The sequence below is a fragment of the Oreochromis aureus genome, linkage group 8, assembly GCF_013358895.1.
Source record: "Oreochromis aureus strain Israel breed Guangdong linkage group 8, ZZ_aureus, whole genome shotgun sequence".
In the NCBI taxonomy this organism is placed as follows: Eukaryota; Metazoa; Chordata; class Actinopteri; order Cichliformes; family Cichlidae; genus Oreochromis; species Oreochromis aureus.
The window spans coordinates 14,367,189-14,394,131 of NC_052949.1; the positions used below are offsets into that span (position 1 = coordinate 14,367,189).

Consider the following 26,943-nt stretch of genomic DNA (forward strand, 5'->3'; position numbering starts at 1 on the left):
TCCTGTCTCACTTCCCCCTCGGACGAAGCCCCCCAATGTTAAGGTTCAAAAATATAGGGAAGGACACACAGGAGGAATGCAAGTAACCACACTGGTCCAAAGGGTAAAGACGATGATTTTAATGAAATGACACGCGTGGGAGAATGAGCGGACTCTGTAAGCAGACAGCCCCACAATCTCATCCTCCTAACATCAAAATACAGTTTTATATGCATCAGAGTATATTTAGTGACGCCCCCTCATTGCGTCATCACATACATCAGCTTCAAAACCACAAATGTTCTATTTGACAACTTAAGGCACAATTAAAAGTACACTGGCTTCCATCTTCTCCCGGTGGTTTCCGTAAGCCAGCTCAGCTCTCGCATCGTGCATCTACTGCTTCATCAGTCAACTTTCACCTACACCCTAACAGTGTGTGTGTGTATGTCTCTGCGCGTGCACAGAGTGTGCATCTGCTCTCTGCACCTTAGTTGACCTCACGTAGGCAACCAGGCTAAGGCCATCCTGTGTTGTGATGATCTTAACTTCTATGTAAAATGTATAAACTCATTATACAAACCCAGACTCTGGTTTTGGTTTCACTTTTGCAAAAAGCACGCCGTTTCCTGTCAGCCTGCAACTCAGTTTTCTCACCCACGGAAGACTATATGTAAGAATATAAAACATTCGAAAACCTTTAAATTTTAGAACAACCTGTAATAAACCTGTTAATATTTGATTATGATAACCCCTGTAATATAAATTATAACTGAACCTGTAATAAAAACTAATATAATACCAATATATTTGAACATCTGAATGCATCTGAATGCAACATCACATGAAATGGTAATGACGATTATAAAATAGCAACAAATAATAGCAGTAAAATATTTCTATTCTCGATAAAAGCCAAAGCACTTTCTACAAAGACTGCAAAACCAGGATAAAGTTAAGCACTATATAACACAATGCAATGTGCAGCTGTATTAGATTGCATAATATAAAAAGGTTTTCCAAATATGTGTTGCATTATGCACTCCAGCAGAACAGCACATTAAACTCTCTATACACCTCACAAAACTGCTGTTACAACTAACACATCCCACTCACCTCAGACAGTTACCAGAATTTTAATGCATGTACAGTTTGTGAATTTTCTGTATTAGTGTAAAACTATAACCTAAAATATCATCCTTTTTCTTGCAAGTCATAAAAGAAGAAAAGAAGGACTAAATTAAATGAAAAAAAATCACTTGGTCTCTTTTTTTTAGGAAGAAGAAGGAAGCGTTAGATACCTGTTGGTATCTAACGGGAAAGTGTGTGAACCTCTAAGAATAATTGGAAATTTGCACGTGAAATTAGAGTGAGGTTCTTTCAGTCAGTAGGATGACAATCATGACTTGGCTCCCCTTTAGTATTTTTTAAAAAGAGATTTAGAGCTGTGTCCTCCCCAGTGTTTCAGTCTCGACATGGGAAAAACGAGGAGCGACTGGTCAGTCGAGTCGAGATCTTTGTCGTGTGTACAGATAGAGAATGCTCACAAAGAAACCATGGGTAACATCTAAGTAGCTGAAGTCCCTTCTAATAATGATGTTCATGTTTACGAGCCCACTATCAAGAGAACAGTGAACAACAACGGTGTGCATGCAGGACTGCAAATAAAGAGAACGGGACTGTCTGTCTGCACCACAAAGCTATTTAAAACTATGTTTTGTGGATGAAAGAGAAGCTTAAATTTCCTCCATCAAAAGTTACCAAAAGCATTGAATTGCAATGACTCCTGGGAGTCAGAGGGTCACACCAGCCACTCAAAGCGAAGGATCACTTATTTTTGTCCATCGTAAAAAAATATATTTCTATTTTGGGGATTTTAAGTGAAATTTGGATGATGTTCTATTTATAGAGAAATTTAAACATTACATATGCATGTGTAACTTCCATCGGCACATACTGGGGTCATGCAACATAATTTTGCTTTATATTAAAATTGATCAATCCTCCTGGGAGCTAAAACTCCTCCTATTTTTCTTCTCCTCGTTTCCCCAGACACCACACAAAATAATCCTGCTCTGCTCCTGGAGACGGAGGAGGTCAGGCAGAGCATCAGTCAACTCAACCTTCAGGTGAGCTACAGCCCCTTAGCCCAAATTAAAATTGATAGCACCGAGGATAATGTAGCCCTGAGTGTGAATTCTCACAGATCCAGATCCAGAGCAGTTTGCTCAGTGCTCATTCTGTCTTTGGTAGTGACTTAATATGAAACACAGGAATAATTAAGAAACAAAATCCATCTTATTTTATGTTGTATGTAAAAAGCAAAAATTATAGAATCACAAGCTTTACTTTTTTTGTCACACAGATAAATTTGTAGCATCTCATCTACTATCGGTCTGCTTGGTGTATGTAAAGGAAAAATATAAAGTGAGATGAAGCGGACTTGATACCGGCCTATACCTCAGTCTCCCCCTGCTCTCTTAATCTGAATGTAAATGGAGCGAAAGCAGGTGCAGCAGGAGTATCCAGATGGGTGCTGTCTGAAGTCAATATTAATTAATCAGCAGGGCACTTCTGCAATGCAGAGGATGGCTGGTAGTGCTGACTCGGCAATTTAAAAAATAGTTGACAACCTCTCTCTACTTGTGGCCCTTCTGGCCCCCATCTCCATTTTGTACATCCTTAGCTTTCTGTCTGCTTTATTCTCTGCTAGGGTCACTTACCTGCTCTTCTTCCTTGATTTCACAAGTGCTTTAGAAGACATCTCTTCAAGAGAAGATTTCAACTTTTTTATAGTCCTTGGAAGGTCATCAGAAAGTTATAGCTTGACATCAGCCTGAGAGTAAACTTTAAAGAGAGAAGCTGATTAATTCATTAATTAAGCAGCGATAGAACCTTATCATTTGTTACCTTAATGTTTCCCTTGAAAATTTACCTACATTGAATATGTTGCAAGTCTTTAAATGTCATATGTAAACTGTAAGTGCTCTCTACACAGATGGGCACGTTAAACCAGGAAGTCTCTGAGCTCACCAAGAGCCTGCACCACATGATGCACATCCTCCAGGCTCACGTATCTTTTCATCACTACAATGCCTCTTTCCCCTCCCATCCGTGTGGTGTCCAAATGGCGTCCAACTCTCCCAGAGCCTCCAACAGCGGCATGCCTTTTAGTCATGGTTCAACCTTCCACCTCCATAACGTTCCCGGGAGCCACTATTCCCACCAAAGTGCCCCAGCTGCTGGCCACTGGAGCTGCAGTGGAACTGCTGAAACCCCAACAGAGAGCCATCAGCGGCCTCACTCCTGTAGTCCGCCTGCTAACCCCTGTCCGACACTCTCTCCAAAATCTTCTCCTAAATCTGTCCCGTGTCATAGCTCTGAGAGCATGACTGCACATCTGTGGACCAGCCCATCACTTCTTAGCATCAGCCCAGGCTTCCATGGAGGAAGTCCAGGCCTTCCACCTCATGCTGGACATGAAGACAACAGACCCCTCGGTGCTAGCTCAACTACCATCAGTCAGTCCCAGCCCACTTTGTGCCTGCAGCCTCCCAGTGATAATGATGAATACTCTCGCCTTTTGTCCAGTGTCCCTACAGGAATGTCCACACACAGCCTGCTGGACACATCGCCCAGTTCTTACGCCAACCTTAATCCTTTAAAAGCCTCAAATGAGGCCATGTGTGTCCTGATGTCCACCCCGCCGTCTCACCCTCTGATCCAGGATACCTCAATCTTCCAAATTAAGGATTCAAACTCCTCTCTCCACCCTGTCTCTTCCTCTCCACCCACATTACCATGCCAGCCTTTTGGGAGTTCTGTGGATTCAGGATCATTACAATCTGATGTTATCGAGCCCCATCTCCCACTAGGTGACCCATCTGCGGTGGAGCACACCAGTCTGGAATGCCTACTGGGGAACACAGGCTCTTTGGAAAGCAGGGACAGTGGAAGTGCATCTTCACGAAGGTCCAGCATCGGCGTTCAGACTCAGAGCACAGAGCAGTCGTGGTGCCTGGACCTCACGGATTAATATTTCCACATCTCAGCAGCAGACTGGAACAAAGCAGAACCCAACATGAAATTTCTAACATCCAACTTCTTCATGCAACAGTGTTTTCTGAGACTCTGGCAGAGACTGTCGATGTGTGCTCTGTTTCCCCACCTTTTACTTCCCATGCGCCCTTATTACTCAAACACCACGCAATTTACACTATTTCTATGCAAAAGCATGTATTTTGTGCTTCATTTTGGCTTTACTGAAGTGTGTCTAAAAAAGAAGAAAGCTCACGACAGTGGGTTCCAGTATATATATTGTATATTTTTTCCAACATCTTCAGAGCAACTTGCAGTTGATAATACCTGTTACCTCCTTGCATGGTAAAGTAATTTATTCTTTTTCCTACGGAAAAGGTTTCCAAATTAATGTGTAAGCATTCTACATGACAACCAGTTGATTGTGTACACAGGCGCTGTATTTACGTGCAGACAGGTCAGGATGATTTGCTGTTTTAAGAATACAGAGGAACAAAAATGAAACATGCCTCACTTTGCATGTAGAAAGTAGAGTATGTGCATCACACGGCGTAGATTGTTTATTGTTTTTAATTGAATGTCTTTCTCAGTTCAGCCTTCTGGGTTGTTTTGTGAATATTTGGACAATAAGTATCTAATATTTAAACTCCACCAACCAGTACACAGTACTTTCTTATGATTTCAGTTATAATTATGTTAGTATCTCCTTTTAAAGCAGTCTTAAAACGTCAAAATTTCCTATTTTTCCTCACTAAAGCGTTAAATAGAGCAAAACAATGCAAAAGAAAATCTTCCTCAAGCATTTACAATAAACACACCATAGCTGCTCATAATTTAAACATAAATAAAAAGATTTAGCTTCAAAGAAAAAAAATAAAGCGGGTCCCATAAAATATTTAAACTAGTCTTAATTTACGAAATAAAAATGCCTCCGAGGGACAAAAAGATGAACTTATGACACTTATAAAATATTCAGAGTATTCAGGAACTTTTGAATGATTTCTCTCTGGCTGACAAAATAAATATGCAGAAAATGTGCAACTGTGTCCTTTGCTGTTGTGTCACACTTACCACTGTTTATGCAAATGATATTTCAGAGACAGAAAACATGTCAGAATAACCAGCATACTGTGTGCTATATATGACTGCTTAGTTGCAATAAGCCATCAGCAGTCAGGAGACCGGCATAAGCTTGGCTTTTGGAAGGAAAATTGCTTTGGAATTATTTAAGGAGAAAATGCAGTTACCGGTTATTTGTGTCAAAGCTTGAGAAAAAAGAAAAAGACAGAAACTGGATTATTTTTTACTGAGGCAAAGCTCTGAATTTTCTTGGATTTGGATTACGATGCTTTGCTGTTATTTGACAGGTTATTTGTGGTTTTCAAATCTCATGGTATTGCATACATATATCAGTATAAAGACTTTTATATGCCAAGACAGGTCGTGTTTTTGCGGTTTTCATCAAATGTTTCCTGTTTAGTTTTTAGGTGATTAGTACTGATGCCTGAAAAAGACCAAAACTCACAATTAATAAACATCACTGTATTTGTTTAGTTTACTTTATTATTACTCTGGAAATTTGATGATTGTCTGGTCTGATTATTTCTTAATAATTAAGTTAAATTTGCAACCTCGAGTTTAACAAAATGAGAAACGAGAGGGCTGCAGCAATTCAGCTTTGAAATAAACGGCTTCATTTTTGATAACTTTGAAGAAAGGATTAAAGAGGAAAAAACTTGTTTTTTTAGAAACATGAATGTGTCTACAAGTTGAATAAAATTTCAGATGACCACAGAAGAACACAAAGTCAGCACCGTGCTTTCTTAAAAGAAGAGGATTTGCAGCTGCTCTGCGTCTCATTAGGGCCTTTGAATGCAACGGGTTTTTGGTGAGCGCTGATTTATCCTCGTCCTTACTCGCCACTCAATCTGATTATATAAGTGAATGTACAATAATTGTGTTTTTCAAAAGAAGCTGTTGATGAAACTTCCCAGACAAGAAAATAAGCGAAAAAATGATCTTCTTTGCTGATTGGAAGAGTAACTCTTCATATCTACATTTTTATGTAAATTTGGTTCATTATTAACTCATTATTTACACTTTCTAACAGAAGCAAAGGTTGTTTAACTGGAAAATCTGTTGGAAAACATCAGAATATAATGCAATTCCTTCAACAGGATATTGTGCATTCCCTGTAAGTTGTGTCAGTGTGTGTTTTCCTAGGACCCACCATGTGGGTGTTCCAGGTGTTCAAGGTAATATTACACTGACCATGCAAAAGCAATGCAAATATTACACAACAGGTCAGAAGAATTGGTTGATTGTGCTTTATACGTGTCCTCACATCATGTTGTTACTTTGCGCTGCATATGTTGCTTATACAAACAGAACAATTGGTGTGCAAATATATTTGCACATTCTCTTGATGAGTCAAGTGGTGTCACGGTGTGTTTTTGCAGCATCACAGTCTGATCTTGATATTTTTCTCTGTGTTTGTGCAAAAACCCACATGAAGTTTTGAGTTAATGATACACTAGATTTGCATCAATTGCACAACAAGACCAAATAAAAAAGGAGGATGGAAACCCAGCTGACACACATTTGAGGAATCACTCTCCAGAAGGATCATTCATCAGGTGGGATGTGTTTGTCTTTCATTGTGTGGATTATGGAGGAGCTTAAAGAGTTTGATCTTCTCACATTTATTCCCTTTTTTCATACAGAGATTGGTGCAGTGAGGCGAGGCATCGTTAAGACATGAAGACTGTGATTGTTGCTGTTTTGGTTTTGCTGGTCATCAGCCAGAGTGAGTTAAGCTGCAGCCTGTTATATATATGCATTATTTTCCATATCTGTCAATGAGGCATATTTGGGAGACTCTGCTACTGTTCTATTTACTGTATTTAAATTATTGGCTGTGAAAATGCTTTGCTACAGTGATTAAACCTGATTTGTTTCTTTTCTCTAGCATCACAGTCTGATCTTGATCTTTCTCTCTGTGTTTGTGCAAAGATGAAGTTTTGAGTTAATGATACACTGGATTTGCATCAATTGCACAACAACAACAAATAAAAAAGGAGGATGGAAACCCAGCTGACACACATTTCAGGAATCACTCTCCAGAAGGATCATTCATCAGGTGGGATGTGTTTGTCCTTCGATATGTGGATTATGGAGGAGCTTAAAGAGTTTGATCTTCTCACATTTATTCCCTTTTTTCATACAGAGATTGGTGCAGTGAGGCGAGGCATCATGAAGACATGAAGACTGTGATTGTTGCTGTTTTGGTTTTGCTGGTCATCAGCCAGAGTGAGTTAAGCTGCAGCCTGTTTAAAAGCTATTTTCTATATCAGACATCTGCCCATGAAACAAGTGAGGCTTGAGAAGCTCTGCAACTGTTCGCTTTGAATTAGATATTGTTTTGGGGTTTGGTTGGTTTTTTTTAGATTTTAGAGATAAGATTGCAGCTTCGTGAATGCTCTACTATCAAACCCAGTTGGTTTCTTTTTTTTTTAGGTGAAGCCCTGAAGTGTTACTGTGGAGGTCTGCGGCACTGCCCAAGCTCTGTGCAGTTCTGCCATGGCTTTAACAATGTCTGCAGCACTGTCTTCCTTCATGCAGAATCTAGTAAGTCAAAACCCTCATTTGGTTTACTGTGCAGAAAAAATACAGAAAAAAAGTTTAAAAAGTTACAATAGATGATTTCATACCACCATGTTTTCCTTGTTTCCACAGCTCCCAGATATTCCAAAAGTTGCATGAAGTCAAATGTCTGCAGGACAGTGACTCGGCCTGATGTATTATCTATCCATTGCTGCTCAACTGATCTGTGCAACAGATAAATGCCTGTAAACACGTTCACTGTCATGTAGTGTGCATTCTGGTGTTCTCATAATAAAGAGCAGTTTATTTCATCTTTGGCTTTTATATCAGTTCTTATTTTAATAATTTTCTATTCTCTAGAGAATTAATTGTGGGGTTTTTTCTTAAATGACAACTTCACTTCATTACATTAATGTTTTTGAACTATTAGTTATTTACTGAACACAAACTAGGTTTGTTATGGCCAATTTACAGAGGTGCTCATCAAGAAATATGGTTTGTCAGTGGTTTGTTAAAGTAATAATTTCAGATTTTACATACAAAAAGCTGTTATAGGAACCTAACCAAAAAATTGAAACACTGAGGACATTAAAATGTGAATTAAAATTGCATGTTGTTACCAGCAGCCTGTCACACAAACATATATATTGTTCCCATTTATTTAGTAGAATCCATAAAAAATGTCAAAGTTAATGCAAATTAACTCGAATTTTGCCATCAACAAAGCAAATCCCAAAGAGCTATCAGCTGAAAACGGGACATATCTCAGCACGGTGTCCAGTGTGTTCTTAAAATAGAGGGAAATTGGACAAATGGAGAAGAAAGAACAAGTGGCAGGCCTAAAAAATATCTACAGCAGGTGAACAGTATCTGAAGGACATTAAGAAGTAGGAAAGAATCCAGCAGACCTGACACATACATCTGGCCCTTCAGTTGATCCATCTACTGTTTGCTGAGACCTTGTCAGAATTGGTCCCAGTGGATGGTTGGCTGTCAAAAAGCCTTTCTTAACCAAGGCAAACAGGAAGAACAGGTTGAGGTGTGCCACGTTACATAAGAACTGGACTGAAAATCAAAAGATCCAGATGAATTCAAATTAGAAATTTTTGGTTCAAATCATCATCACTATGTCCAGAGGAGGTCAGGGAGAGGTGTGGCAGTGAGAGTGTCTACAGCAATCTTTAAACCTTTGAAACTCAGTCGAGACTCTGTCATGGTTTGTGGCTGCAATTCAGCCAGTGGTGTTGGAAACGGTATTGTCAGATGTGAATCTATCATGCACTACTATCTGGAAAACATCTGATTGACAATTTTCAGCATGACAGTGATCCCAAATACACTGCCAATGCAGTAAAAGCATCAATTAAAAAACAAACAAGCAGTGTAACACTGTCAGTCATTGATTGGGCTCCCCAGAGTCTGCAGCTCAATATTTTTGAAGCAGTTTGGGATCATTTTAACAGAGAAAAGAACAAAGGGCAGCCAACATCCAAAGAAGAACTTTGAATGTCCTTCAAGAAGCCTGGAGAGCTAGACTATTTAAAGAAATTACAAGAACGCTTGCCTAAAAGAGTTCAGAATGTGTTAAAGAATAAAGGTGATCATACCAAATATTGATTTTCAAGCTTGTTAGAATTGTACAAACTCTGTTTTTCCCTGAAATGCTACATTTTAATTTATCTTTTAAGATGTTTCAATAAATCGTTGCACCAAATTCCAATTTTCCAAGAAAACATAAAGTAATGAGGGGTGACTTGACATTTCTTCTATTTTTAATTTTATATTATGCCAATACTCAGTAAATAGAAGCTCTGGTTTTTCAGTGACACCATCCTTTGAGAAGTGGTTCCATGGTGTAATGGTTAGCACTCTGGACTTTGAATCCAGTGATCTGAGTTCAAATCTCAGTGGAACCTCATGTCAAATTAATGTCTTTGTAAATGCATACTGGGTTTCCATATATGTCTGCATTTATTTCACATTTTCCTGACAAAACATAAACAAAGAGGGGTGACTTGAGACTTTTGCACAGCTCTGTATGCATGCTGAGACCCTTTTGGTTTATGCTGATTGTCTTGTTACAAAGACTCCATGGGCTTATTTGGCAGTTTTCAACTTTGCCAAAATCAAAATCGTGTTTTAAAAGGTTATGGTTTTTTTGTTTCACCTCTTCCAAGTTCTACATTAACACTTTATGATTATTTTTAAAACACTTTTTTGTTATTTTTCAGTTTTTTTAATTAGTATTCAAAGATTGAAAGATTCATTTTTCAGACGTTTTTCATCTGTTTGTTTATGTTGTAAAACAGCTTCTCTAATTGATTGCTTACTGGAAATCTTCAGGGACACACTGATCTGAAAATGTCCCTTATGATTGCACTCTGGTATTTCCAAGATCAATAACAAATCTTCAAACTAAACAATTCTCTGTATTTGAAGAGGTTTTATCATGTTCTTTATAGCCTGTTACAATTTGCTCACCTATTTATTTATTTATTCATTTGTAGTGTTGGTCCAAATTGGCTGATTGCGCTTTATACGTGTCCTCACATCATGTTCTTACTTTGCGCTGCATATGTTGCTTATACAAACAGAACAATTGGTGTGCAAATATATTTGCACATTCTCTTGATGAGTCAAGTGGTGTCACAGTGTGTTTTTGCAGCATCACAGTCTGATCTTGATATTTTTCTCTGTGTTTGTGCAAAAACCCACATGAAGTTTTGAGTTAATGATACACTAGATTTGCATCAATTGCACAACAAGACCAAATAAAAAAGGAGGATGGAAACCCAGCTGACACACATTTCAGGAATCACTCTCCAGAAGGATCATTCATCAGGTGGGATGTGTTTGTCCTTCGATATGTGGATTATGGAGGAGCTTAAAGAGTTTGATCTTCTCACATTTATTCCCTTTTTTCATACAGAGATTGGTGCAGTGAGGCGAGGCATCGTGAAGACATGAAGACTGTGATTGTTGCTGTTTTGGTTTTGCTGGTCATCAGCCAGAGTGAGTTAAGCTGCAGTCTGTTTTATACATGCATCATTTTCCATATCTGTCAATGAGGCACATTTGGGAGACTCTGCTACTGTTCTATTTACTGTATTTAAATTATTGGCTGTGAAAATGCTTTGCTACAGTGATTAAACCTGATTTGTTTCTTTTTCCAGGTGAAGCTCTGAAGTGTTACTGTGGAGGTCTGCGGCACTGCCCAAACTCTGTGGAGACCTGCCATGGCTTTAACAATGTCTGCACCAGTGCCATCATTTATGCAGGATCTAGTAAGTCAAAACCCTCATTTGGTTTAGTGTGCAGAAAAAAAAAAAGAACAAAAAATTAAATCAGTTACAACAGATGATTTCATACCACCTTGTTTTCCTTGTTTCCACAGCTCCCAGATATTTCAAAGGTTGCATGAAGTCAAATGACTGCAGGATAATGAATCAGCCCGGTGTATCATCTGCCACTTGCTGCTCAACTGATCTGTGCAACAGATAAATGCCTGTAAACACGTTTACTGTCATGTAGTGTGCATTCTGGTGTTCTCATAATAAAGAGCAGTTTATTTCATCTTTGGCTTTTATATCAGTTCTTATTTTAATAATTTTCTATTCTCTAGAGAATTAATTGGGGTTGTTTTCTTAAATGACAACATCACTTCATTACATTAATGTTTTTGAACTATTAGTTATTTACTGAACACTAACTAGGTTTGTTATGGCCAATTTACAGAGGTGCTCATCAAGAAATATGGTTTGTCAGTGGTTTGTTAAAGTAATAATTTCAGATTTTACATACAAAAAGCTGTTATAGGAACCTAACCAAAAAAAAAAAATGAAATACTGAGGACATTAAAATGTGAATTAAAATTGTCAGTCAGTCAAAAGGTTGTGCTTTAGCCAGAAACGGAAGCTATATTTAGATTATTATTAATATCCTTTTGTTATTCATTCATTGGGAAAATGCATCAAAGCGTTATTACATGGGTGTTAGAAAATTAAATAATCTGCAGCCCTCTGAAAGGCTGAAATGACTAAACAAAGAAAATGATCAAAACAGAAATAAACGACACAAACACAAAGAGACTGTTTACAGATGTTTGTATATATATTTTAATAAATGCATACAGAAAAAAACACTGATGTAAAAGATGGGATCTGATATTTACAGTGCAACAAAATGAGTTGGTATGATGTACTGACCCCAATACTATACCTCATGCACAGTATGTTATATTCCTGAATTAGTCTTATGTGTAAGAAATATGGTAAAAGTAAAGACACAGGTCTGTATTTAATTAGCCAACACTAGAGGATTTTTAAATTGGTTTCATTACTTGACAGAAATTACATTATGAGTTAAGTGGGATAGAAATTGCAAAGAACAGACAAGACCAGAAGTAAGCTTGTCCTTAACGCTGACCTATGAATCATAAAAAGGCAGTATACCTAACAGACAACTTACCAAAGAATCCATTTTAAATTGTATCTTTATGCATGTTGTTACCAGCAGCCGGTCACACAAACATAGAATTTCTTCCCATTTCTTTAGTAGAATCAATGAAAAATGTCAAAGTTAATGCAAACTAACTAGAATGAGTGACGAGTGACGAAACATTTCTCCCACAAAACGCTACGTCCAGATGAACAGATTCAACTTTTGGAGATAACTAGAATTTTGCCATCAACAAAGCAAATCCCAAAGAGCTATCAGCTGGAAACGTGACATATCTCAGCACGGTGTCCAATGTGTCCTTAAAATAGAGGGAAATTGGACAAATGGAGAAGAAAGAACAAGTGGCAGGCCTAAAAAATATCTACAGCAAGTGAACAGTATCTGAAGGACATTAAGAAGTAGGAAAGAATCCAGCAGACCTGACACATACATCTGGCCCTTCAGTTGATCCATCTACTGTTTGCTGAGACCTTGTCAGAATTGGTCCCAGTGGATGGTTGGCTGTCAAAAGCCTTTCTTAACCAAGGCAAACAGGAAGAACAGGTTGAGGTGTGCCACGTTACATAAGAACTGGACTGAAAATCAAAAGATCCAGATGAATCCAAATTAGAAATTTTTGGTTCAAATCATCATCACTATGTCCAGAGGAGGTCAGGGGAGAGGTGTGGCAGTGAGAGTGTCTACAGCAATCTTTAAACCTTTGAAACTCAGTCGAGACTCTGTCATGGTTTGTGGCTGCAATTCAGCCAGTGGTGTTGAAAACGGTATTGTCAGATGTGACTCTATCATGCACTACTATCTGGAAAACATCGGATTGACAATTTTCAGCACGACAGTGATCCCAAATACACTGCCAATGCAGTAAAAGCATCAATTAAAAAAACAAACAAGCAGTGTAACACTGTCAGTCATTGATTGGGCTCCCCAGAGTCTGCAGCTCAATATTTTTGAAGCAGTTTGGGATCATTTTAACAGAGAAAAGAACAAAGGGCAGCCAACATCCAAAGAAGAACTTTGAATGTCCTTCAAGAAGCCTGGAGAGCTAGACTATTTAAAGAAATTACAAGAACGCTTGCCTAAAAGAGTTCAGAATGTGTTAAAGAATAAAGGTGATCATACCAAATATTGATTTTCAAGCTTGTTAGAATTGTACAAACTCTGTTTTTCCCTGAAATGCTACATTTTAATTTATCTTTTAAGATGATTCAATAAATCGCTGCACCTTATTCCAATTTTCCAAGAAAACATAAAATAATGAGGGGTGACTTGACATTTCTTCTATTTTTAATTTTATATTATGCCAATACTCAGTAAATAGAAGCTCTGGTTTTTCAGTGACCCCATCCTTTGAGAAGTGGTTCCATGGTGTAATGGTTAGCACTCTGGACTTTGAATCCAGTGATCTGAGTTCAAATCTCAGTGGAACCTCATGTCAAATTAATGTCTTTGTAAATGCGTACTGGATTTCCATGTATGTTTGCATTTATTTCACATTTTCCTGACAAAACATAAACAGAGATGTGACTTGAGACTTTTGCACACCTCTTTATGTATGCTGAGACCCTTTTGGTTTATGTAGCTAAAACACTTTTTTGTTATTTTATTAGTATTCAAAGATTGAAAGATTTGTTTTTCAGACGTTTTTCATCTGTTTGTTTATGTTGTAAAACAGCTTCTCTAATTGATTGCTTACTGAAAACTGCAGGGACACACTGATCTGAAAATGTCCCTTATGATTGCACTCTGGTATTTCCAAGATCAATAACAAATCTTCAAACTAAACAATTCTTTGTATTTGAAGAGGTTTTATCATGTTCTTTATAGCCTGTTACAATTTGCTCACCTATTTATTTATTTATTCATTTGTAGTGTTGGTCCAAATTGGCTGATTGCGCTTTATACGTGTCCTCACATCATGTTGTTACTTTGCGCTGCATATGTTGCTTAAACAAACAGAACAATTGGTGTGCAAATATATTTGCACATTCTCTTGATGAGTCAAGTGGTGTCACGGTGTGTTTTTGCAGCATAACAGTCTGATCTTGATATTTTTCTCTGTGTTTGTGCAAAACCCACATGAAGTTTTGAGTTAATGATACACTAGATTTGCATCAATTGCACAACAACAACAAATAAAAAGGAGGATGGAAACCCAGCTGACACACATTTCAGGAATCACTCTCCAGAAGGATCATTCATCAGGTGAGATGTGTTTGTCCTTCGATATGTGGATTATGGAGGAGCTTAAAGAGTTTGATCTTCTCACATTTATTCCCTTTTTTCATACAGAGATTGGTGCAGTGAGGCGAGGCATCGTTAAGACATGAAGACTGTGATTGTTGCTGTTTTGGTTTTGCTGGTCATCAGCCAGAGTGAGTTAAGCTGCAGTCTGTTTTATACATGCATCATTTTCCATATCTGTCAATGAGGCACATTTGGGAGACTCTGCTACTGTTCTATTTACTGTATTTAAATTATTGGCTGTGAAAATGCTTTGCTACAGTGATTAAACCTGATTTGTTTCTTTTTCCAGGTGAAGCTCTGAAGTGTTACTGTGGAGGTCTGCGGCACTGCCCAAACTCTGTGGAGACCTGCCATGGCTTTAACAATGTCTGCACCAGTGCCATCATTTATGCAGGATCTAGTAAGTCAAAACCCTCATTTGGTTTAGTGTGCAGAAAAAAAAAAAAGAACAAAATTAAATCAGTTACAACAGATGATTTCATACCACCTTGTTTTCCTTGTTTCCACAGCTCCCAGATATTTCAAAGGTTGCATGAAGTCAAATGACTGCAGGATAATGAATCAGCCCGGTGTATCATCTGCCACTTGCTGCTCAACTGATCTGTGCAACAGATAAATGCCTGTAAACACGTTTACTGTCATGTAGTGTGCATTCTGGTGTTCTCATAATAAAGAGCAGTTTATTTCATCTTTGGCTTTTATATCAGTTCTTATTTTAATAATTTTCTATTCTCTAGAGAATTAATTGGGGTTGTTTTCTTAAATGACAACATCACTTCATTACATTAATGTTTTTGAACTATTAGTTATTTACTGAACACTAACTAGGTTTGTTATGGCCAATTTACAGAGGTGCTCATCAAGAAATATGGTTTGTCAGTGGTTTGTTAAAGTAATAATTTCAGATTTTACATACAAAAAGCTGTTATAGGAACCTAACCAAAAAAAAAATGAAATACTGAGGACATTAAAATGTGAATTAAAATTGTCAGTCAGTCAAAAGGTTGTGCTTTAGCCAGAAACGGGAAGCTATATTTAGATTATTATTAATATCCTTTTGTTATTCATTCATTGGGAAAATGCATCAAAGCGTTATTACATGGGTGTTAGAAAATTAAATAATCTGCAGCCCTCTGAAAGGCTGAAATGACTAAACAAAGAAAATGATCAAAACAGAAATAAACGACACAAACACAAAGAGACTGTTTACAGATGTTTGTATATATATTTTTAATAAATGCATACAGAAAAAAAACACTGATGTAAAAGATGGGATCTGATATTTACAGTGCAACAAAATGAGTTGGTATGATGTACTGACCCCAATACTATACCTCATGCACAGTATGTTATATTCCTGAATTAGTCTTATGTGTAAGAAATATGGTAAAAGTAAAGACACAGGTCTGTATTTAATTAGCCAACACTAGAGGATTTTTTAAATTGGTTTCATTACTTGACAGAAATTACATTATGAGTTAAGTGGGATAGAAATTGCAAAGAACAGACAAGACCAGAAGTAAGCTTGTCCTTAACGCTGACCTATGAATCATAAAAAGGCAGTATACCTAACAGACAACTTACCAAAGAATCCATTTTAAATTGTATCTTTATGCATGTTGTTACCAGCAGCCGGTCACACAAACATAGAATTTCTTCCCATTTCTTTAGTAGAATCAATGAAAAATGTCAAAGTTAATGCAAACTAACTAGAATGAGTGACGAGTGACGAAACATTTCTCCCACAAAACGCTACGTCCAGATGAACAGATTCAACTTTTGGAGATAACTAGAATTTTGCCATCAACAAAGCAAATCCCAAAGAGCTATCAGCTGGAAACGTGACATATCTCAGCACGGTGTCCAATGTGTCCTTAAAATAGAGGGAAATTGGACAAATGGAGAAGAAAGAACAAGTGGCAGGCCTAAAAATATCTACAGCAAGTGAACAGTATCTGAAGGACATTAAGAAGTAGGAAAGAATCCAGCAGACCTGACACATACATCTGGCCCTTCAGTTGATCCATCTACTGTTTGCTGAGACCTTGTCAGAATTGGTCCCAGTGGATGGTTGGCTGTCAAAAAGCCTTTCTTAACCAAGGCAAACAGGAAGAACAGGTTGAGGTGTGCCACGTTACATAAGAACTGGACTGAAAATCAAAAGATCCAGATGAATCCAAATTAGAAATTTTTGGTTCAAATCATCATCACTATGTCCAGAGGAGGTCAGGGGAGAGGTGTGGCAGTGAGAGTGTCTACAGCAATCTTTAAACCTTTGAAACTCAGTCGAGACTCTGTCATGGTTTGTGGCTGCAATTCAGCCAGTGGTGTTGGAAACGGTATTGTCAGATGTGACTCTATCATGCACTACTATCTGGAAAACATCTGATTGACAATTTTCAGCATGACAGTGATCCCAAATACACTGCCAATGCAGTAAAAGCATCAATTAAAAAAACAAACAAGCAGTGTAACACTGTCAGTCATTGATTGGGCTCCCCAGAGTCTGCAGCTCAATATTTTTGAAGCAGTTTGGGATCATTTTAACAGAGAAAAGAACAAAGGGCAGCCAACATCCAAAGAAGAACTTTGAATGTCCTTCAAGAAGCCTGGAGAGCTAGACTATTTAAAGAAATTACAAGAACGCTTGCCTAAAAGAGTTCAGAATGTGTTAAAGAATAAAGGTGATCATACCAAATATTGATTTTCAAGCTTGTTAGAATTGTACAAACTCTGTTTTTCCCTGAAATGCTACATTTTAATTTATCTTTTAAGATGATTCAATAAATCGCTGCACCAAATTCCAATTTTCCAAGAAAACATAAAGTAATGAGGGGTGACTTGACATTTCTTCTATTTTTAATTTTATATTATGCCAATACTCAGTAAATAGAAGCTCTGGTTTTTCAGTGACACCATCATTTGAGAAGTGGTTCCATGGTGTAATGGTTAGCACTCTGGACTTTGAATCCAGTGATCTGAGTTCAAATCTCAGTGGAACCTCATGTCAAATTAATGTCTTTGTAAATGCGTACTGGATTTCCATGTATGTTTGCATTTATTTCACATTTTCCTGACAAAACATAAACAGAGATGTGACTTGAGACTTTTGCACACCTCTTTATGTATGCTGAGACCCTTTTGGTTTATGTAGCTAAAACACTTTTTTGTTATTTTATTAGTATTCAAAGATTGAAAGATTTGTTTTTCAGACGTTTTTCATCTGTTTGTTTATGTTGTAAAACAGCTTCTCTAATTGATTGCTTACTGGAAAACTGCAGGGACACACTGATCTGAAAATGTCCCTTATGATTGCACTCTGGTATTTCCAAGATCAATAACAAATCTTCAAACTAAACAATTCTTTGTATTTGAAGAGGTTTTATCATGTTCTTTATAGCCTGTTACAATTTGCTCACCTATTTATTTATTTATTCATTTGTAGTGTTGGTCCAAATTGGCTGATTGCGCTTTATACGTGTCCTCACATCATGTTCTTACTTTGCGCTGCATATGTTGCTTATACAAACAGAACAATTGGTGTGCAAATATATTTGCACATTCTCTTGATGAGTCAAGTGGTGTCACGGTGTGTTTTTGCAGCATAACAGTCTGATCTTGATATTTTTCTCTGTGTTTGTGCAAAAACCCACATGAAGTTTTGAGTTAATGATACACTAGATTTGCATCAATTGCACAACAACAACAAATAAAAAAGGAGGATGGAAACCCAGCTGACACACATTTCAGGAATCACTCTCCAGAAGGATCATTCATCAGGTGAGATGTGTTTGTCCTTCGATATGTGGATTATGGAGGAGCTTAAAGAGTTTGATCTTCTCACATTTATTCCCTTTTTTCATACAGAGATTGGTGCAGTGAGGCGAGGCATCGTTAAGACATGAAGACTGTGATTGTTGCTGTTTTGGTTTTGCTGGTCATCAGCCAGAGTGAGTTAAGCTGCAGTCTGTTTTATACATGCATCATTTTCCATATCTGTCAATGAGGCACATTTGGGAGACTCTGCTACTGTTCTATTTACTGTATTTAAATTATTGGCTGTGAAAATGCTTTGCTACAGTGATTAAACCTGATTTGTTTCTTTTTCCAGGTGAAGCTCTGAAGTGTTACTGTGGAGGTCTACGGCACTGCCCAAACTCTATGGAGACCTGCCATGGCTTTAACAATGTCTGCACCAGTGCCATCATTTATGCAGGATCTAGTAAGTCAAAACCCTCATTTGGTTTAGTGTGCAGGAAAAAAAGGACAAAATTTAAGTCAGTTACAACAGATGATTTCATACCACCTTGTTTTCCTTGTTTCCACAGCTCCCAGATATTTCAAAGGTTGCATGAAGTCAAATGACTGCAGGATAATGAATCAGCCCGGTGTATCATCTGCCACTTGCTGCTCAACTGATCTGTGCAACAGATAAATAGCTATCATACATAATATTTTCCAGTGAATAAATAATCCAATCTCATATATTGTGTTATAGAATTTTCACAATAAAATCAACTAATTATACATTTACACTCTGTTATGGCCATTTTTTCATTTTTCTGATGACTTTCAATAACTGCAAATCCTTTGTTAGTCTGGTCTTCCTTAGAATAGATTACTTCACTTTATTGTAATACAACTATAATTCAGGAGAGAAAAGAAAGCAAAATCAGACAATAACTTAAATTTTCTGCAAAACAAAATACTGTTGTATCTTTGAGTGTGTTCCAGATCCCTCCAAATGTTATTTGCTTTCCAATTGCACCACCATGTGGCATTTAACCATGTGTTCTTTCTGCATAGAGATGATCTTTGTTACTAAAGTGTCACAGGAAAAATGTTTTTGTTTCTCAAAATGTGAGAAAGGTTTTGGAGTGACTGAGTCAAAGTCTGGACATGAATCCGACTGAAATGATTTGGCATGACTTTAAAGGCCATTCATGCTCAAGAAACCGCCAGTGTGGCTGAATTAAAACAATTCTGCAAAGCAGAGTTGGACAAAATTTCTCTACGGAGTTGTGAAAGAATCATTGCCAGTTATTGCAAAAGCTTGATTGCAATTTGTGCTGCCAAGGGTGGCACAACCAGTTATTAGGAAAGAAGAAAATACTTGGTTAATTGTGTAAATATCTCTGAAAATATAAATAGAATTAACGAATTCCTTGGCTACACACGTGTCTTTTAAATCGCATAAAATCTAATTTTATTTCTAATTTTATTTTATTTTTTTAAGTCAATTATGACATGGAAAGTTGGATCAAGTCTTTTTCGGATTATGAGTTTTTGAATTTAAACCTTTGTTGCAAATTACCCATCATTGCGAAATAATCTTCCTCTAAAAGCCATTGCAAGTGTTTCTGTCGTTGATCATTTTAAAAATAGTACAGGACTGAGCTAGCTCCTGCTGACGTTCTGCAATCCCCGTATTTGATTGGCTGTGACATCTCTTCACATGACAAGCGAATCCAGGAAGTGTTTTTGTTACTGAAGGCGGAAGCATATATTCCACAGAAGCTGGAAGTCTTTTAGTGGAAGGGGAGAAAACGCTGTTAACGAGAAATAACATCGTTATAAGTCACTCTACACACGGTACAGCGAATCTTGTTTTTCGTTGTCGGTAAGAAACCCAAAACTTCCTGTTAGCCGATTAGCATTATGAACTGATTTGATCGTCGTTAATACAGACGAGCTTTAGCTTCGGAGCTAACTGTCTGACTGATGGTGTTTTTGTCCGTTTAGACGGTCAAAGTTAAACGACCAGCGGGTTCACCCGGTGCTTATGGACTTGTAACTACAAATACGCACACTTAAAGTATTTGTTAGTGTCCTGTTGACTACCGAAGCATTTCAGCTTGTGAGACAGCATTAAAAACAGCTATTTCTAGGTTGTTTTAGCTTAACTCGTCAGCTGTTACTAACATGCCCAGACTTGGTCTTTCAGGCCGATATCGATATCAGTGTTTGAGAGTTCAAGGCTGTATGTGGTGTCCTTTTCCATTTTATCATTTAAGTGTTTTTTGTTTTTTTTTAACCAAACAACATTTGCTGTTGCTAACAAATAATTTCAGATAACTGTGGCGGAGACCTGCTCAGCTGTACTTTTAGCAGTTAAAAAAGTGAAGCAGCCTGCATGTAGATCTATGGTTATGGACTTATCATGACAGCGACTGATGTGAATCTTTTGTGTCAGTTCGGTATTGTCTGATAGAAGAACTGACAGGCTTTATAACATAATTAATAATAACTTATATGATGAATACTGCGTTGTTTCTACGCTATAATCGGGGATAAACAAACGTTAGTCGAGCAGAGGTATGAGAAAACAAGTGTTATCTACAAGCTAACGTAAAAGTCAGTCACTTATAGATATGTATTCCTAAAATTTGCACACAAATAAGGTTCAATTTATTTTTAAAAAAATGTTTCAGGCTTGCCTGGATCACCGCTGTTTTTGCCACCCGGAGTGTGATTTCTGACCTCGCTCACAATCGGCGCGTGGACTTCCAACCCATCCCAAACTCCGAGTATTTAGTTTGTTCCCTAACAGTCTCTGTCAATGGCTGGACGTGGTGGTGGAGGACCGAACAGGCCTAATGGTGCTGCAGCAGCAAATAAAATCTGCCAGTTCAAGCTGGTCCTGCTGGGGGAGTCAGCGGTGGGGAAGTCGAGCTTAGTGCTGCGCTTTGTCAAAGGGCAGTTCCACGAATTCCAGGAGAGCACCATTGGAGGTGAGAAACACGTTTCTAAATGAAGGAAACTGATTTTGTTTGGACGCTGTAGGTGTTTCTCTAGGTAGATTATATTGCTGTTTGCATGTTAAGTGAATATTGTTTGAAATTTAGGAATCTTAGTGCTGTATCAGGTTTGATAACTCACAGGGGCAAATGTGCCTTTCATATTCCTCTCAAGTATTCCCAAATGTTAAATGTCATTTAAAAACAAGCATTTGTAGAAGAGCTTTCCTTAAATAACATTGCTGAAATTTGGCAAATGTTTCATCAAAATAAAAGCTGTTCACATAAAGTACATCCATTCACTGGTCAGTATGTTAGGCACATCTTGCTAGTACCAAGTTGGGCCTCCTTTTACCTTCAGAACTGTCTTAGTTCTTCATGACATAAATTCTACTAGTGCCGAAAACATTACTCTGAGATTTTGGTCCATATTGACATGATCGTATCACACAGGTGATGCATATTTGTCAGCTGCATATATATGATGCAAACCCCTGTTCAGCCACATCCAGAAGGTGCCCTGTTGAATTCAGATTTGTGACTGTGATGACCATTTAAGTACAGTGAACTGATCGTTGAAGAAACCAGTTTGAGATGATACGAGTCTTGTGATGTGGCGTGTTATCCTACACAGAGGTCATACATCTATAGATGTGGCATTTAGAATTATATGAATTTGTGCCTAAGCTAATCTGAAGTGATGCAATGCCTCCTAACTTATCTTCAGATCAGATGTGAACAGGATAGTCTTCTAGGAAGATCGAGTGTTTCATTTATTTATTGTTTTCGTTTTCATTCTCTCTGCAGCCGCTTTCCTCACTCAGACGGTCTGTCTTGATGACACCACTGTGAAGTTTGAGATCTGGGACACAGCAGGTCAGGAGCGCTACCACAGTCTGGCTCCAATGTACTACAGAGGGGCTCAAGCAGCCATCGTGGTCTATGACATTACCAACACAGTAGGTTTCACGCACAGGGTAACAGTTACAGTATCTCAGAAAACTGAGTACACCCCTCCAATTTTTGTAAATATTTTGTTATATCTTTTCATGGGACAACACTGAAGATATGACACTTTGATACAATGTAGTCAGTGTACAGCTTATACAACAGTGAAAACTTGCTGTCCCCTCTAAATGACTCAACACACAGCCATTATTGCCTAAACCACTGGCAACAAAAGTGAGTACACCCCTAAGTGAAAATGTCCAAATTGTGCCCAATTAGCCATTTTCCCTCCCTGGTGTCATGTGACTCATTAGTTTCACAAGGTCTCAGGTGTAAATGGGAAACAGGTGTGTTGAATTTGGTGTTATTGCTCTCACACTCTCTCATACTGGTCACTGAAAGTTTATTAGGCACCTCATGGTAAAGAACTGTCTGGGCATCTGAAAAAAGAATTGTTACTCTACATAAAGATGGCCTAGGCTATAAGAATATTGCCAACACCCTGAAACTGAGCTGCAGCACGGTGCCCAAGACCATACATCAGTTTAATAGGACAGGTTCCACTCATAACAAGCCTCGTCATGGTCGATCAAAGAAGTTGAGTGCACGTGCTCAACGTCATACCCAGAGGTCTTTTGAAAATAGATGTATGAGTGCTGCCAGAATTGCTGAAGAAGTTGAAGGCATTGAGGCCTGTCAGTGCTTAGACCATACGCCTCACGCTGCATCAAATGGATGTCCTCCCAGAAGGACGCTTCTTCTTCTTCTAAAGATAATGCATAAGAAAGTCGGCAAACAGTTTGCTGAAGACAAGTAGACTAAGGACATGGATAAGACCAAGATAAACTTATTCGGTTCATGGTGTCAAGGGGGTGTGGCGGCAACCAGGTGAGGAGTACAAAGACAAGTTTGTCTTGCCTACAGTTAAGCATGGTGGTGGGAGTGTCATTGTTTGGGGCTGCATCGGTGCTGCTGGCACTGAGGAACGCATAATTGAGGGAACCCTGAATGCCAACATGTCCTGTGACATACTGAAGCAGAGCATGATCCCCTCCCTTCAGAAACTGTCCCACAGGGCAGTATTCCAACATGATAACAAACCGAAACACACCTCCAAAAAGACCACTGCCTTGTTAAATAAACTGAGGGTAAAGCTGCTTGACTGACCAAGCATGTCTCCAGATTTAAACCCTATTGAGCATCTGTGGGGCATCCTCTAATGGAAAGTGGAGGAGCGCAAGGTCTCTGCTCCATGATCTCATTATGAAGGAGTGGAAGAGGATTCCCGTGGCAACCTGTGAAGCTCTAGTGAACTCCACGCTCAATAGAGTTAAGGCAGTGTTGGAAAATAATGGTGGCCACACAATATATTGACACTTTGGGCACAGTTTGGACATTTTCACTTAGGGGTTTACTCATTTTTGTTGCCAGTGGTTTAGGTAATAATTGCAAAAATGTGAGGGGTGTAGGTTTATTTCATTTGTTTGATTGTTTTGTTTCTCCCAAAAGTGGAAGAATGCAAAATATGCTGATAATCAGTGATCATTTTGAAACAATCACTGAAAAAACAGTTACAATTGTTAAAGTGTGTTTTGGCTTTTACTGAAGGATTCAAGATTCTCACTTATTTTTGTTTGTTTTTTTGCAATTAACCTGTAATTATGCAGTCATATGAAAAAGAAAGCAACACTGTCTTTCAAGTCTAAGGTTTTACAAATTTAAAAAAATCATCTGGTCCTCAGCAGGTTCTAAAATGATTTAGATATAACCTCAGATAAAGAGCAAAACATGATACATTCATTTGACTAAAACCAAGCCAAAATTAAAAAGCAATGTGTGAAAAACTAAGTACATCCTCACTGTTTCCATAGGAATTAAGAGTGTAAATAGCAGCACTTTAGTTGATCATTAGTAATTGTGAGCACGTCTGTAAAAGCAGATGCTTTTCAATTTTCTGGTCTGGAGCATTCGGGTGTGTGTTTACAATGCCAAGGAGGAAAGACATCAGCGATGATTTTAAAGGGTCATAATGTCATTTGCAAACAAATGAAATTTATTATTCTCAGTAAAATTAATACTCACATGTGGAAAACATTAAACACAGTTTCTAATCTTCCAGCAAATTCACAATGCACTGAACAAACCACAAGATATGTGGAACAACGTCCTTTGAATAGATAAAACCAAAGTGGAGATGCTTGTCCATAATGCACAGCACCACTTTTGTGAAAACAAAACACAGCATATCAGCAGAAACATCTCATACCAAGTGAGAGCACAGGGGAGGAGGGGTGGTGATTTGGGCTTTTGGCAGCCACAGGAGCTGGACACCTTGCGGTTCTTTATTCAACTATGATCTCATCTGTATACCAAATTATTCTAGAGTCATATGTGAGGCCATCTGTCTGACAGTTAAAAAATAGCTAAAATTGGGTCATGGAACAGGACAATGATTCCAAGCACAACAGCAGATCTATAATAGTGATGTCTGGAAAAAGAAAAGAACTCAGATGCCTCGATGGCCCAGTCAAAGTCCAGACTTCAACCTCATTGAATGCTGTGGTAGGAGCTTAAAAAGCATTGCATAAACAAAGCAATGAAGAGTGGGCCAGAATTCCTCCACAGTGATGTGAAAGACTGATAGCATCATACAGAAAATGAGGTGTGCTTAATTTTTTTACACACTGCTTCTGCATTTTAGTTAAATTTTCATTAAATAAATAATAACTCTGTGTAACATGTTGTGTGTTGTTTCTCACCTGCAGTTGTATTTACCTAATATTTAAGATTATTTTAACGTACATGACAGAGGGTGTGCTTTGACTCAGTGTAAGTTAATTTTAAACATACGCGTGTGTGTGTTCGTGTGTGTTCATGGGCTTGTGGGCTTTTTGAGGTCACATCAGCTATGCTAGTATGAAATTTAAAAAAAGAAAACATGTTTGACCAACATTAAAGATAGCTATAGTGCTAAATACTTTGGGGAAATGCAAATTAAGTTTGTTGGTTTTTCAGGACACTTTTGATCGTGCGAAAAATTGGGTGAAGGAGCTTCAGAGGCAGGCCAGTCCCAACATAGTGATCGCTCTGGCTGGCAACAAAGCGGACATCGCAAACAAGAGAGCTGTCGAGTTTCAGGTATAAAGATGCATATAGAGGACTTCATATAAGCAAAGAATCTGATGTTTAGAGGCTTCATTTGAATTTGTTGATTAACTTTTATATCTAAATCATGTTCTCAGGAGGCACAAGCCTATGCCGATGACAACAGTCTGCTTTTTATGGAGACCTCAGCCAAGACTGCTATGAATGTCAATGAAATTTTCATGGCTATAGGTAAGTAATGCATTTAGTCACATATTCCAGTTGACCAATTTGGAATCACCAATTAACCTAACATACGTGATAGATTAAAAAAAAAAAGTGTGTTGGTTTATTGTCACCTTTTGGTGCTGTTTTGGTGTTTCGTAGCTTTATTTTGAAATATCTGTTCCCCTGTCCCCGTAGCAAAGAAGCTACCGAAGAGCGAGCCCCAGGGTACAGCTGGACAAGGTGGGCGGACAAGGACAGGAGTAGATCTAGAACAAACTAACCCTCAGGGCAGCAGCAGCAGCCGGTGCTGCGGCGGCAACTAGGAAGCAAGAAAAAACGAACTTGGTGAACGAGCCCTGAACATCATTTTAAGGACAGCATGTAGCAAAAAGCCAGAGAGGCAGGAGAGGGCAGAACCACTCGCCACTTCCACACTGAGATTACAGATGAGATTATCTGCATCCCGTTTGATTAAAGGAACTTTTGTAAAGCAAATCATAAGCTAGAGGGAATTCCCAAGATCCCTCACTACTTCTCTGTCTTTTCCTTCTGTGTCTGTCCGCCTCCCTGTTGATCTTTAGCATCTCTCTGATGATCGAACGCTGTTATAAATGAATTTGAAGCATGATGCTGAGGTTGTTGGAATTGTTGGAGTGAATGTATATCTGTGTGTGTGTGTGTGTCTGTGTGTGTGTAGAATATGTATATTTATATATGCACACACGTTTTCTACTCCTGTCATTTGCCTATATTCAGTGGATTTTAAAAAAAAGGACCCAAAAATATTAATCCTTAAATTACAAATGGTAGAGCGATTTAATCTTTTTTCTTAATGCAGCATAAGGTCCCATTTTCACCTGACATTAGCATGTGTAAGTTATCTTGATAGTGACAGGTGACATTTGGAGTTAGCAGTTAGCCCTTGTATAAAATCATTTGACCGTGTCCTGACGTTGTCTCTATATGCAGGTTAGTCGGGTTGGTTGGTTAGTTCACAAGTTAAAAAAAAAAAAGATGGATCTTTTATCTTTGCAAGTTGGCCATCTCTGTGTCCAGAAATTAATATTATCCATTTCTGGAAAGAGGAGATAGAAGACTTTGAAGGTTCTGCTTAACATTTCAGTTTAATGATGCGAGCAGGAAGAGGCAGAACTTGTTGGGTAGATGATTTGTTTTTAACTTAATGTTGTTAGGCTGCACTGACTGCATTTACACTAACAGATCTAATCAGAGTGCAAGCCAAGCACCTCTAAATGTGGCCTGGATTGTCTGATTACATACCGATCACAGTGCATAAAATTACACCTGCATTCCTTATACTTTACCATCATTAAATTATCTAGTTGCAGATCACGTTGTAATGCCAGGTGTAGAGGTGGCTTTGGTTATTCTTAATAGGGAGTTGGGTAAGACTGTTATAAGAAAAGCTCAAGACTTTGCTTGCTGAGGGTGGTCGTGGTTGGAGGGGCTACACTTCTGAAGAGGCTGTACCATAAATGCAGTTGTTTTCTTGCATTGTTTTATTGCTAACTGTAACACCGGAGAGTTGCTAGCCTTTTTTTAAAGAAATGTGAAATAACTTGTAAATCTGAAATGAAATAAATAACATACAAGATTCACTTTG

At 38.1% G+C, this 26,943-nt stretch overlaps 3 protein-coding genes, 1 long non-coding RNA gene and 3 other non-coding genes across 9 annotated transcripts in view; all 7 read left to right on the forward strand.

The window, feature by feature from the left end:
* The window catches only part of kcnh4b (potassium voltage-gated channel, subfamily H (eag-related), member 4b), a 48,162-nt gene extending 42,964 nt beyond the window's left edge, over positions 1 to 5,198 (forward strand). Inside the window, 2 exon segments of the mRNA XM_039616756.1 lie at positions 2,032 to 2,108; positions 2,978 to 5,198. Coding sequence (XP_039472690.1) covers positions 2,032 to 2,108; positions 2,978 to 4,015 — 1,115 coding nt within the window. The 3' untranslated portion in view covers positions 4,016 to 5,198.
* A 1,358-nt stretch (positions 5,199 to 6,556) lies between these two features.
* Positions 6,557 to 7,255, forward strand: LOC120441378. Of its 2 annotated transcripts, XR_005614034.1 has the most exons (4): positions 6,557 to 6,653; positions 6,741 to 6,823; positions 7,030 to 7,156; positions 7,244 to 7,255. It is a non-coding gene; the product is annotated as an uncharacterized LOC120441378 (long non-coding RNA). The 2 variants fall into 2 exon arrangements; XR_005614033.1 differs by lacking the exon at positions 7,244 to 7,255 and having other exon boundaries at positions 6,593 to 6,653; positions 6,986 to 7,093.
* Positions 7,256 to 9,464: 2,209 nt separating this feature from the next.
* On the forward strand, positions 9,465 to 9,536 carry trnaq-uug. Its single transcript has one exon. It is a non-coding gene; the product is annotated as a tRNA-Gln (tRNA).
* An 829-nt stretch (positions 9,537 to 10,365) lies between these two features.
* Positions 10,366 to 11,193, forward strand: LOC116329817 (short neurotoxin 3-like). Its single transcript, XM_031751913.2, has 4 exons — positions 10,366 to 10,462; positions 10,550 to 10,632; positions 10,794 to 10,904; positions 11,015 to 11,193. Exons 2-4 carry the CDS (start codon positions 10,584 to 10,586, stop codon positions 11,119 to 11,121), a joined length of 267 nt encoding a protein of 88 aa, XP_031607773.1. The 5' UTR covers positions 10,366 to 10,462; positions 10,550 to 10,583; the 3' UTR covers positions 11,122 to 11,193.
* A 2,241-nt stretch (positions 11,194 to 13,434) lies between these two features.
* trnaq-uug lies at positions 13,435 to 13,506 on the forward strand. Its single transcript has one exon. It is a non-coding gene; the product is annotated as a tRNA-Gln (tRNA).
* Positions 13,507 to 17,253: 3,747 nt separating this feature from the next.
* Positions 17,254 to 17,325, forward strand: trnaq-uug. Its single transcript has one exon. It is a non-coding gene; the product is annotated as a tRNA-Gln (tRNA).
* Positions 17,326 to 19,767: 2,442 nt separating this feature from the next.
* Positions 19,768 to 26,943, forward strand: LOC116329813 (ras-related protein Rab-5C-like). Of its 2 annotated transcripts, none has more exons than XM_031751908.2 (6): positions 19,768 to 19,914; positions 20,754 to 21,053; positions 21,867 to 22,018; positions 25,023 to 25,145; positions 25,250 to 25,343; positions 25,515 to 26,943. In XM_031751908.2, exons 2-6 carry the CDS (start codon positions 20,882 to 20,884, stop codon positions 25,640 to 25,642), a joined length of 669 nt encoding a protein of 222 aa, XP_031607768.1. In that variant the 5' UTR covers positions 19,768 to 19,914; positions 20,754 to 20,881; the 3' UTR covers positions 25,643 to 26,943. The 2 variants fall into 2 exon arrangements, with proteins under 2 accessions (XP_031607768.1, XP_031607767.1); XM_031751907.2 differs by having other exon boundaries at positions 19,769 to 19,942.